Source organism: Zingiber officinale, chromosome 11A (assembly GCF_018446385.1).
Source record: "Zingiber officinale cultivar Zhangliang chromosome 11A, Zo_v1.1, whole genome shotgun sequence".
NCBI classification, from domain to species: Eukaryota; Viridiplantae; Streptophyta; class Magnoliopsida; order Zingiberales; family Zingiberaceae; genus Zingiber; species Zingiber officinale.
Window position 1 is genome coordinate 5221324 of NC_056006.1, and position 13419 is coordinate 5234742.

Genomic DNA, 13419 nt, shown 5'->3' on the forward strand with positions numbered 1-13419 from the left:
GAGGTATTTACCTCGGCTTTGTCGAGATTCGAACCCCAGATCTCATTGGTGACAACACCTCATGTGCTAACTACTAAACACATCCGAAGGGACAAATTAGATAGTAATATTGAAATTTATTCACGTGGTTCAATAAAATATCAAAATATTATACATAGTAAATTCATAAAATTTATTTATGTTCAAACGATAAGCTTAGGACAAAAGTTTCTAGAAACTTCTCTCGTTAAGGTAGGGTTTAAAATTTAAGATTATTTTTTTATAAAAAATAAATCCATTCCCATTTTTAACTATAAAATAATATATATCACAAAAGAAAGTTTCAGAAGTTCCGTTCTATATCATCTTTCAGATCAACCCAACAGGACAGGACTGTAAATAATTTCAGTAAAATAAAATAAAATAATATATATATATAGTAACTGCCGTCGACGTGTCGATACGGTATTGGCTGGTTGGATTGCTAAGACTAAGCGTAGTATAAATGTAGCTGGGCGACAGCCCACTTTGCAGTTGCTTAAAACCCTCTTCTTCCTCGTCAAGGCAGATTGCACTTAGTCGGCGCTTCTCCATGGCCGGTGCCGTCGCGTCTTGGAATTCCTCCGCCGTCAGGGCTCCTCCGGCGGTTCTCTCCTCCGCTTCCCGGCTCGGCCGCCTAACGGCGGTTGCCCTTTCGTTCCCCCTCCGCGATTCCTCCCCCGTATTGACGATCGGACGGAGGCACCAACTACTCGCCCGGGCTTCCGGAAATGAAGGTGAGTGGGGCGAGGAGGAGGGCGGCGTGGAGGAGTCGGAGGGTGCCGGGGTCGCGGTGCTGGAGCCTCTGGTGACGGCGGAGCCGGACGAGATGGCAGAGCTCAAGAAGAAGCTGATCGATCTGCTCTCCGGCACTGACAGGGGATTGAACGCGTCGTGCGAGACGAGGGCGGAGATCCTGGAGCTCATTTCCCTCCTCGAGGCCAAGAACCCTACCCCCGCCCCCACCGATGCCCTCTCCCTCCTCGACGGCAAGTGGATCCTCGCGTAAGATTAATTCGATCTCGTTCCATTTCGAATCCTTCTTTTTTTAGCAGATCCCGTTTCTTCATCGGCTAAATCGTTTGAGTTCCGAGGCAGTTATACGTCGTTCTCGCAATTGTTCCCCCTTTTGGGATCCGGGAGGTTGCTGCAGCTGGTGAAGGTGGATGAGATATCTCAGACCATTGATTCAGAGAGCTTTACGGTGGTGAACTCTGTGAAGTTCGCAGGGCCTCTGTCTTTCACTTCGCTCACCACCAATGCCAAATTTGAAGTCCGGAGTCCGAAGAGAGTGCAGGTATACTAGTCCCTACACTCCTTGTATCATCTTGGATGCCCTAAATCATAGTTTCTGCAATCTATTGACATTCATGAATGGATGCAACTTTAGATTTGGGGGAAATCTTGATATTTTCATTCATTTTTTGTTTGACCACACAATATTTGCAGGTATGCTAGTTCCTAAACTTGTCTCATCTTGGATGTCTTAATGATAGTTTCCATGCTCTACAATCTATTGATTCAGCATTCATGAATGGATTGGAGCAACTTCAGTTCATTTATTGTTCAACCACACAATATATCAGCCTAATTCTGCCTGGATAAAGTAACCTATCCTTCTAGCTGATTCTGTGCTAGTAAACTTCCCAAAGACTTAGGAGTAAATATCTAAATGAGAACTTTTGCTACTACTTCCCTATCAGTTCAAGGGCCCTATTAGTTCGAGGCAGAGCTTCTCGTTGGATCTCTGGTTCTTGATGATTTCTTTGTTTCTAAAGTGTTTTATACATCTAGAAATGTTATTGTAATTTGTGGTCTAGGAGAATTCCCCGAGAGAGATAGGTAGATCGAATGAACTGTTATCCTCCCCTGAATGTGAAATAGGATTCTTATTCTTCAAAGCCTGGTTGATCCTTATGTTTTATGTTGCTACATGTTTGTTTAACTCACCTTGAGTCCCTTGGCTTTTTCTTCAGTCACATGATTGAATCTTCTTCGAAATTTATTGTTTATACGAGCTTATTTCATAGCATTTGCCTGTGTTTCTTGTCATATTCCCGTCAAACGATCAATCTTCATCGACTCCTATAAATTGCAAAACAAGTTTGCTATCTAAACATTCTGATTCCCATTTTGTCTGAACAAGGAACTTTTTGAAAGTACTATCAGAAATAGCTCTACATAAATTCTGATTCCTTACTTGCTATCTTATGTGCTTTATTCAATAGAAGGCTCAATGAGCATGCAAAGACATTGAATTTCATTAAAAGTCTATGATTTCTATTGAGACACCATTAAGGAGCCATAAAATTTTAGCTTGTTGAGTGAGCTCTGGCTGCTTTTCTCAGATCAAGTTCGAAGAAGGCGCAATCGGAACCCCGCAGCTAACTGACAACATCGTGATTCCTGACAAGGTGGAGTTCCTCGGCCAAAACATCGATCTATCTCCGTTTAAGGGCATCATAAATTCCCTGCAAGATGCAGCATCTTCAGTTGCAAGGACCATCTCTAGTCAACCTCCATTTAAGATACCCATCCACAACACCATGGCACAGTCCTGGCTGCTCACCACCTATCTCGACGGGGAGCTCAGGATCTCGAGAGGCGATAAGGGCAACATCTTCGTGCTCATCAAGGAAGGTAGCCCTCTTCTGAACTGATGCTAATGCCTATAATTTGAACTCAATGCGGGCTTAGCTAATCTCTATTACACCAGGAGATGTGATTTTCCGTTTGTTGGATGGGTGAGAAATGGATATGTAATGGCAAATATTTTAGAAGAACTCACTCTAAATTATAAATAAACAATATGTTCATGAATGAATTTGATATTTGGCTCGATAAGAGTTCATGAGAATGTATTTAACTATAATAAAATTGATCGGGTCGAGATAAGGGGACTTCTTGAGTACTCAAAATAGGTCGTCGAGGGCAGGTTGGATAGGGTCAGGTCACCTCGATTCAGGTGCTTCCTTATCGGTCCATAGTTGATCGTGTACGTATCTTGAGATAGTTTTGATGTGGTTAATTGAGTTAAGTTAGGTCATATGTATGTTTGATACCTTATGTCTAAGAGTGCAGGAACTTAGGAGCACAGAAAGTAAGCGAAAGATTCAGCTAACGAGAAGAATGGCACGGGAGAGAGTTGACGGGCACGATGCGTCTAAGGGGCGAGGTGTTGCAGGAGAGTACAATGACAGACGAGAAGGAAGCGAGTGGCGTTTTTGAGGGACGAAAAGCCGGAGCGGAAGATTGCTGGAGGAAAAGGTCGGAAAATGGGTTCAGGTGAGCCATATTCCGAATTGCTGAAATCACCCAAACGAACAGAGCCAAAACAGAGGAGAAACAAGTAATCAACAAAGGTTGACTACTCTAAGCGCTTGGATTCTCCGAGCGCCCGGATGCTCCGGGCGCCCGAACCCCCTGAGCAGCCAAGGGGTGGCTCCCTTGATAAGCTTCGAACAAGCCATGTCAACACGGTCTGGGCGCCCGGACCAAATAAGGTTGATCCATTAAGAGCCGTTGAGAACCGTTGCGAGGTGGATAAAGTGTTATTTACAGATAGGCGCCCAGAGCTCTTCCAGCCACCCAGAGCTATCACGTCAACAAACGATCAGATTAGATCAGGTTATAAATAGCGCCCTAGTCTCAGTAGTAGAGAACAACACTTGTACTCGAATTATTTTTCTATTCTACTATAATTATGAGTTGTCAATCCTGTAAGAGGTTACTCCATCCAAAGGAGAATTTTAGTGAGTTTTTCATAGTCTTGATTAGCAATCTTCTGATTACAAACCAAATAAATTTTGTACCTCTTTCTTTTATTAATTAGTTTATTTTAATTAATTTTTTTACAAATAAATGTTTCTCTAATTTAGTTTGAAAAAGATGAGAAAGATTTGATTTTATTTTTAGGATAATTCATCCCTTCTTCCAGACCAACAGGGGTCTACAAATTGGATCAGCAAATGACTAAACCGAGAAACAAGAACCAGAATGTATGTGTTGCCGACCTAAGGTAGAGAGATGTGATCACCGTGGGTATGTTTGATTCCGTTGAAGACTCGTAGAGGTGATCTCTCCCTAGAATTGGAGCAAAGATCTCCTGGACCACTTTTTTATGGTCCAGGGGATGTGCCACTCGTATTTGTGGTCAGATTGTGGTCGTGATCCGGCCGCAAATGGTTACGCTCCTTTTCTGGGTTCATCGTCTCCACCAAGTTATAGTTTTTCTTCGGAGCGGGCTGCCGGAGGCCGCCCGGAAGCCTCCGGTGGTGGATAAGTGGCCAGGTTACTAGGCGCCGAGCGAGGGTGTCCTCCGGACGGCCTCCGGCCGCCTGCTCCGAACAAAAATTATAATCTGGTGGGGACGATGAACCCAGAAAGGAATCGTAACCATTTGTGGCCGAATCGCGACCACGATCCGACCGCAAATACAAATGGTACATCCCCTGGATCATAAAAAGTGGTTCAGGAGATCCTGTCTCCTAGAATTGACTCCAGAGTCCTTATGATTGATAGAGACTTTGCAACCATCGAATAGAGTTAGAAAGGAGGCGAAGACAGACATTAACGAAATCTCTCTGACAATCAAAGATAAAGGAGTCAATGAAGTGGCTAGCTAAGTAGAAATTAGTATTGTGTACTTGCACGCGTATATTCGAGTACTCTTTTATACAGGTTAGGAGAGTGATAGAAGTCCTTATCATGCATTAGGTGCACTTCCCGCACCTAGGCCTACGTTCTTATAAGAGATTAGATCCTTTATATTGTAAAATATGATTCAAAAGATGAATCATTTTATTTATAAGTGGGATTTTATAAACTCCATCTGTTATACAGATAGGATCCATGGGATCCCATCTATTAGTAACTTCTGTCCAAGAATAAACCAAGGATTGTGATCCAGAGGATCCCTACTATTCTTATAATATGTCTCTATCACTCCTACTCGCAGGGCCGACCCTGGAGGAGGACGGCACTGGGCGATGGCCCTGAGCTCATAATTTGAGACGACCCAAATTTTTTTTTTAATATTATGTATTATAGGCATTTAATTGGGGTCTTGAATAGTTGGACCCAAATTCATATTTTATATTCTTTTACTTTTATCTTTTTAGGCATGTAATTGGGGTCTTGAATAGTTGGAGCTCAAATTTATTTTGAACCTTTTTTTTTCGCCCCAGACCTCCTCTACAGAAGTACCGGAGCTGCCTACTCGTTCATCTACATGGTCGAGACTCCCATTAAGTCTGATTCAGATTGGAACGTAGCCTTTAAATCTACCGACTTGACCAGGATTCTATTTTGGGTTAGATCAGTATAACTTGACGTTGACCGTCTTGAGCCTGCCACGTAGTCCTTGTCGTCGCAGCCACATAAAAAAAATTGTTATTATTTGCGAAAGAAATATAGTAAAATTACAATTGAAATGTGTAATCATATATAATTATTAATTTAAATTTGTTGGCAGTGATTATTATTTACACTATTGATACCAATTGCATCATTTCATGTGAATTATATAAGTGGAACCATTTCTATAATATCAAAATATTTTTTATAATTATTGTTTATTATTCTCATTAACATTCATAATTAAAAATAATTATTAAGGATGTTTTAGTTTGAATCAAATAAATATCCTAGCAAAACTCAAATTTTGAATCATATGGAATCAAATAGTAGAACATGAATTATACAATAAACTCTCTAAATCAAATCGTAATTATTGATTTTAACTTAGAACATGAATTTCCCTTGAAAAAAAAAATCCTTCATAATCAACAGTTCGTGATTTGGTAGGTTTGGTCGGTCCGATTAGTCCATTTCACTTGATTTGTTTAGCCCAGGTTACCAATGATTACATATAGCTCAACATCTATTGATCATGATAGGCTTCTTGTTAGACCTTTTAAATACAACCGAACCAGGGGTGCTCTGATTATAATGTTATACCCTTTGACTGAGGTGCCAGGTTTGAGCATCCCCTGCGCAGGCTCTTATCAATCAAGTGGTACAGTTCATTCAAAAATTCCTTCGGAGGTTTCTGATAAGGGGCCGTTTCGATGATGATATCGGTCACTATAAAAAGTTCGTGATTTGGTCGGTCCGGTTAGTCCATTTCACTTGATTTGTTTAGCCCAGGTTACCAATGATTACATATAGCTCAACATCTATGGATCATGATAGGCTTCTTGTTGGGCCTTTTAAACCCATTGCTTTACGACATTTGGGCTGCGGCCTTTGTTGGCAAAATTCCAGCACGTTTATTGGCATTTCATCCAAAAATAAATAAATAATAATAAAATAATTAATTAATATGGGGCAAAAAATAAAAAAACAGATGTTCCTATTCTTAGACACTTGTAGCAGGACTTTATATTCTGACCCATACTCATAATAGTATGATTTAACAGTTAGAATATTTACAACGCTAACTTATTATAATATTCACCGTCTCATCAAAAATATAAGGTCTATCATAACATATTTATTATAACAACATACCTCTTTCATTTATATTTCTTTTAATATTAACACTAATTATTTATAAGTCTCACGGTCTACTCAATTATTTTAAAATTATATCATATTAAATAAATATATTTAAAATATATTTTAAAATATTTAATTTTTAATTTTTAATTTTTAAAATTTATAATTTTTTTAATAAATAAAATTAAAATAAAATACACTACAACATCATCACATTTTGATTTTCTATTTTTTTTTAATCCAATGACATGAAGCATTGAACGCGTTCAATGCCATGACAATATTAACTCTACATCACATTGGTTTTAATATTAACATGCGGTTATAACATTGATCGTTCAACACGAATACAGATGCTCTTATAGTGCATACTTGATATAATATAAATATTTTATCTCTAATCAATAATATATTACAGTAACACTTTGACACTACGATGTCGTAATTAAATAACTATTATAATATGACATTGGTTAATATTGCATTATAAAAATCTATAGCTATTATAATTGTATAGTGATAATAGTTATAAAATCATAATTATTATAATTATATAGTAAATAATGGATCGTTTCGTCGGGACTAAAACTCCGGAAATTAAAAATACCAAAATAGGAATAATATTTGACATTATAAAAAAAATATCATATTTTTGAAATAAAAACACAAATGTACTGAATTATTCGATTCGAATAGGAACAGTTCATTTATTCAGAACTTCTTATCTTAATTTAAGCTAAAGAAGCATATATTTAGATCCATCCACTTAAAAAAATCTCAGTTGTAGTACTTTTTTTATTTCATTTATATTAAGATATGATGTAGTCATATGGGTTCTTCTTATAAAAATAAAATTCTCTCACTTTGTCTCGGATTTTCTATCCTCCGTAACTTGATCATTTTATTAAAAAGTAATAATAATAATAATAATAATAATTTTAAAGAGTAAACTATACGGTAATAAAATTTTTTTTTTGATTTTTACTAATTAAAATTGAAAATCAAAGATCGTTTTAATTAATTTGCCGACCTGACTGTAGTCGCTGTCTTCCTGTTCACATCGATCACAAGCCCTGAATGCCCTGCCTTGCAGGCAACTTTATGCCCTTTAATTGCGCTTTGTTTGTGGTTGGTTTTGGTTAGTGCAGAAGAGAACACCACCATTCATCGCGTAGAAAAGGAGAAAGGTTGACTCATTGTGGCAAAAAAATGAATATGCTTATCCTCAGTGTCTCCGTCAATTTGTCCTAAGACTAATACAGAAAAGATAAATCATGGATGACTACTAACCTTTGGAATAGTGACTAGCACATAAGCGAGGTATTTACCTCGGTTTTACCGAGATTCGAACCCCAGACCTCATTGTGACAACACCTCATGCGCTAGTCACTAAACTTATCCGAGAGAACAGGAGAAAGGTTGACTTATGGTGTGGTGGGTAGTGTAGTGTAATATGGCATGCGCTCACTTGATGATCCCTTAAATTTTAAATGCTCATAATTTTTAATTCGTAATTTAGAATTAGATTATACCGTGACACTCATAGAATTCAGAGATTTATAGTTTATTACGAAGAATCATCATCGTTAAGTTTTATATCTAAAAAAGTAACATTTAGATTTTCGTCCGAGCCTCCCAAGATTTTGTTATTATTTTTATTTTTACAATATTTCAATTCATTTTGGCATTCTTGATATTTATAGGTTTTGTCTACACCAATTTTCTGTTATGTTAATTTTAATTTTATCAAAAAAATAATAAGTCTGAAAAGATGTCTGTTTTTACTTTGTAAGCTTAGAATTAAGATTCATATATCATTTTTTTTAAATCGATTTAGAGTCTATATAAATAGATGTTTAACTATTTATATATATATAAAAGGATGAAACTCTCTATTAGTAATAAAGTTTTTTTTTTTTTTTTTTTGAAAAACATGAGATTTCTTTTTGTCATTCTAACTTATAGATACATAGATGTTAAATATATCGTAGGATAAATATATCATCAATTTCTAAAAAACAATCTACGACTATTATATAAAAAATATTATGTGTCAATTTTCTACGTTACGATAGTGGAACTACTACTGTTCTTAAATCTCATACGCATAATACTTCGAACTTTTTATCCAACTTTTTTATATCATACACTTCCTTTGAGAGATACCCTTAGCTTAATTTTTTTTTTTTTTATTGTTAGTGCAGTATCGTATCTTTGATGCACCCAATTTAATTTGTATGAATAGTGGATAATAATAAAAGGATGTGATCCTATCCGAAATATGAGTCAGACGGATTATCAAGTGAGGTGGCGACAATGTTGATCGAGTCGTGATGTTTCGGAGGGGGAGTGCGCTAAGATGATTTTCATGTTGACCAAGTCTTCAGAAGTTCTCTAGTCAACGTTACCTGCAGTTAGCGACCGAGTCGCCCTGGTCTCTGGTACCCCGAGACTCGAGACAGATCCGACGAATATATAAGTAACAGGCTAATATTATAATAGTAAAATAAATGAGGGGTGAGTACGGAAAACGTACCCTGGCCCAGGGGCGCCCTCAGATGGGATGCTGCTCGAGTTGTCGCGACTCGGAAGAGCAGGTGACTCGGAGCTAGATGTGGAGCTGGGTCTGGCGGCATGAAGCCGAATGCGGCCTAGATCCGGAAGACGATACACGGACTGGAAAGCGAGATCGGCACACAGGTCGGGAAACAAGATCAGCACACAGGTCGAGACACGAGATCAGCGCGCAGACCGGGACACGAGATCAGCACGCAGGCCGGGACACGAGATCGACACGCAGGGCGAGATAAGACATCGACACGCAGACCGGGACATAAAAAATTTCATACAAGTAATGGCAGAATATAATGACAACACGGGCTCGAAGACCCAATCCACATCAAAATCATACGACAGTAGCGGATCAGACATCAGATCGAGATTGGGCGTGCATGATAGTGTATATCGAATGTCCGCTCAATTTCGGATGCACACCACGAGGTGGATTAGGAACTGACCACCACGATAAAGGTCGACCGCAAGCAACCGTAGGCAGACGACATCGGAGATAGCGATGAACGGAGGAGACGCCCTCCACCTCGACAGGAGAGGGTGACTCATGCTGTGGAGCGCTGTAGGCGACCATGGGAGAGGAGAAGGGTGGCTCGGAGGCAACTCCGGCGAGGAGAGGAGAAGTAGAAGAGCGGCGTTGCAAGGAGGAGGAGAAGAGGAGCAATGGTGAGCGCTGATGACGGCGTCGCGAGGTCTGTCCGACGGCGGAGTCGCGAGGAGGAGAAGAAGAGGAGCAATGGTGAGCGCAGGCGAAGAGCGGAGCGATGAAGGCGAGAGAGCGTGAGAGAGGGGTGGCGCGGGTAAGTAAGGAGAAGAGGAGGTGGTTGTTCCCGGAGAGGGGAAGAGGTGGAGGCCAGATGTCGGTGGTCGCATAGGCAAGAAGCATGGGAAGGAGGAAGTCCTCTCTCCTGGGTTCCTGTTGGCGGCGGAAGCAGACCTCCCCGAAGCAGCAAAGCCCCCACCCTTTAAGCCCTAAATAGTGAAAAATCCTTAATGCCCTCCTCTCTCCACTTAATTACCCCTCTACCATATATCCATATCAGGATGAATACGGATTTACTATGAAAAAAAAAATCATAAAACATAGAGAAATAGGGGCGTAGCTAAAATTTAAAATTATCTGAAGTTGATCGTCAGTATTGATATTCCGGCTATGATGGTTGTGACCGAGTCATGATGATAGGGCGGAGTCGATGTTGCTTGTGGTAGGGAGAGCAGCGATGATAAAACTATCAATAAGGATAGCAATAAATGTGATGTCGTGATCGTCAGAAAGGAAGGTAGCGATGACAGGGTCGCGGTTGTGGTTGCGATAATATCCCACAGATATAGCGCGCTAATAAGGATCGAGAAGGTTTACTATGGTTATGCTAGTCATATCGTGACTAGACGCATGTGAGGAGGGACAAGAGAGGCGGCGACACCGACTGCTCATGGGACAAATAGAGTAATATATTTAGGGAGACGAATCCAAATGATAAAGATTTAGATTTAATTAAAATTTTTAACAATTCAATTGAGAGAAATAAAGACGAAAATAAAAATACTATAATAGACTAAAATAAAATGAGAAATAAGGATGAAAATAAAAATACTATAATAGACTAAAATAAAATGAGGATAGAATTAAAATAAAATTTTACTTGTAAATTTTTAAAAATGGATGGAACTGAGTCCACCCTAGTCCAAGGGTGGCTACTGTTGGGTATTTCCAAGACTTATGCTTTTAGTCGTTGGAATTATACTTGTTACAACAAGAAAATATTTGGAGTAAGACTTCTTGTTAAGAAAAAACTCTACTGCCAATGGGTACAAGACTTCTCCTATTTATACTAATCTATGCTTCAACTAGGTCTACGTACTTGCAACATACATGTATCTAAAATTAAATGAAATACATGCTTTGATTACTAGTTCATGAATCTTAGTCATGAATCCTATTTATTCTAGACATTCATACATATGTCTTGTACATTCATTTATGGAAAAGCATTAATCTTCAATACTCCTCCTTAATGTTTTTCCCTTGATCAGATCATGTAATTCGAGCATGATTTCGAAGTTGCTCGATTTTTCCTGAGCTTACTGCTTTAGTAAAACCATCCGCTAACTGCTCGTTTGTGTTGATGAACTTCAACTGAATTTTTTTATCACTTACGAGATCTCGTATGAAATGATGTCGAAGTTCAATATGTTTCGTCCTTGCGTGAAAAACTGGATTCTTTGTCATCGCAATAGTAGAGTTATTATCACAGAAAATTGTTGTAGGGGCCTCTTGCTTTTGCTCAACATCACTTAAAATTCTTCTTAGCCAAACAGCTTCACAAGCAGCATCGGTGGCTGCAATATATTCGGCTTCTGCTGATGAGAGTGATACCGTCTTCTGCTTCTTAGATACCCAAGAAATAATTTTCGAACCCAAGCAAAATATATATCCGGATGTACTTTTGCGGTCATCGAGTGATCCAGCCCAATCGCTATCGGTATATCCAACAAGTTTATTTTCTTTTTCTTTGACATACTTGATACCAAGCTTTCTTGTTCCTTGAAGATATCTCAAAATCCTTTTAGCAGCTGCATAGTGTAGCTTGCTTGGTTCGTGCATAAACCTTGAGATCAAGCTGACAGAATATACAATGTCAGGTCTTGTATTTGTCAAGTAGATCAATGAGCCGACTAAGCTTCTGTATATTTTTGCATCAACTTTTGCTGCTCCATCATCTAGCTGCAACTTCTCATTAGTTGCCAATGGAGTTGAGATTGATTTGCAATTGCTCATTTGAAAATTTCTTAATACTTCGTCAAGATATTTTTCTTGAGACATAAAAATCTCTCCTTTGGATTGTCGAACTTGAATCCCAAGAAAATACTTCATGAGACCCAAGTCTGTCATCTCATATTCTTTCATCATAGCTTCTTTAAATTCTTTCACCATATAAGGATTAGTACCAACATATATCAAGTCGTCGACATAAAGGCACACAATTAGAAAATCTTGCGCACCTTTCTTTACATATAATGATGGCTCATTCCGACTTTGTTCGAATCCTTGTGATCGAAAATAATGGTCAATCTTGCTATTCCAGGCCCTTGGTGCTTGCTTTAAGCCGTATAGTGCTTTCCGAAGCCGGTAAACTTTTTCTTCTTTTCCTTCGATAACATAACCTGCCGGTTGCTCCACATAAACTTCTTCCTTCAAGTCACCATTGAGAAACGCGGATTTTACATCCAATTGATAGATCGGTAACTCCAATTGTGCTGCAACAGCGAGAACAATTCGTATCGTCTCCATGCGAGCAACTGGTGCAAATGTCTCTGTGAAGTCAACTCCAGGTTGTTGAGAATATCCCTTTGCTACTAGACGAGCTTTATGTTTGTGAATTGAGCCATCTTCCTTGAATTTTGTCTTGTAGATCCATTTAACCCCGATCACATTTTTTCCTTTGGGAAGATCTATGAGCTCCCATGTTTTGTTTTTTTCAATGCTGATAATTTCTTCGTTCATTGCCTCGTGCCATACTTCTTGATTTTCAGCTTGCCCATAAGTTTGTGGCTCATATGTAAAAAATGCGACATCACAAGAATCATATATGTCTCTTAAGCTTCGAACTTTTCTTACAGGGCTATCTGACTCTGGATAGATATCTCTATTACTTGATGTACTTGCACCTTCACTTGTGTTTGATTGATCAATCGTCTTTGGTAAAAAAAATAGGCGGTGTTGGCTGAGATACAATCTTCTCTTTATCGCCCCAATTCCACGACTGCATTTCATCAAAAATAACATCTCGAGAAATTATGAGTTTATTTGTCCTTGGGTCCAATAATCGATACCCTTTGGACTCGTCGCTATAACCGACAAAAATAAGTTTTTCTCCTTTTTCATCAAATTTTTCTCTTTGCTGAAATGGAATATGAGAATATGCGATGCAGCCAAAAACTTTAAAATTATTCACCTGTGGCTTCCTCTGAAGCCATGCCTCATATGGAGTCTTATTTGGAACCGCTTTTGTTGGTGACCGGTTCAAAATATACACAGCTGCATTTACAGCTTCTGCCCAAAATGATTTTGGAAGTCCTTTACCCGCCATCATGCTACGAGCCATCTCCACTATGGTGCGATTTTTCCTCTCGGCGACTCCATTTTGTTGCGGGCTGTATCGAACTGTCAACTGCCTTTGGATCCCCTTCTCTTTGCAATAATCCATGAAGGCATTTCCAATAAATTCTCCTCCACGATCTGTGCGAAGAATTTTTATTTTTCTTCCACACTGATTTTCTACAAGTCTCTTGAACTCCAAAAATTTCGGGAATGCTTCTGACTTTTGGTTG

The 13419-nt window shown here is 38.9% G+C and overlaps 1 protein-coding gene across 1 annotated transcript; it reads left to right on the plus strand.

The window, feature by feature from the left end:
* Positions 1–524: 524 nt before the first annotated feature.
* On the plus strand, positions 525–2851 carry LOC122032041 (chromoplast-specific carotenoid-associated protein C1, chromoplastic-like). The gene is made up of 3 exons (XM_042591293.1): positions 525–1023; positions 1117–1315; positions 2367–2851. The coding sequence occupies exons 1-3, from the start codon at positions 572–574 to the stop codon at positions 2676–2678; spliced, it is 963 nt and encodes a 320-aa protein (XP_042447227.1). The 5' UTR covers positions 525–571; the 3' UTR covers positions 2679–2851.
* The last annotated feature ends 10568 nt before the right edge of the window (positions 2852–13419 follow it).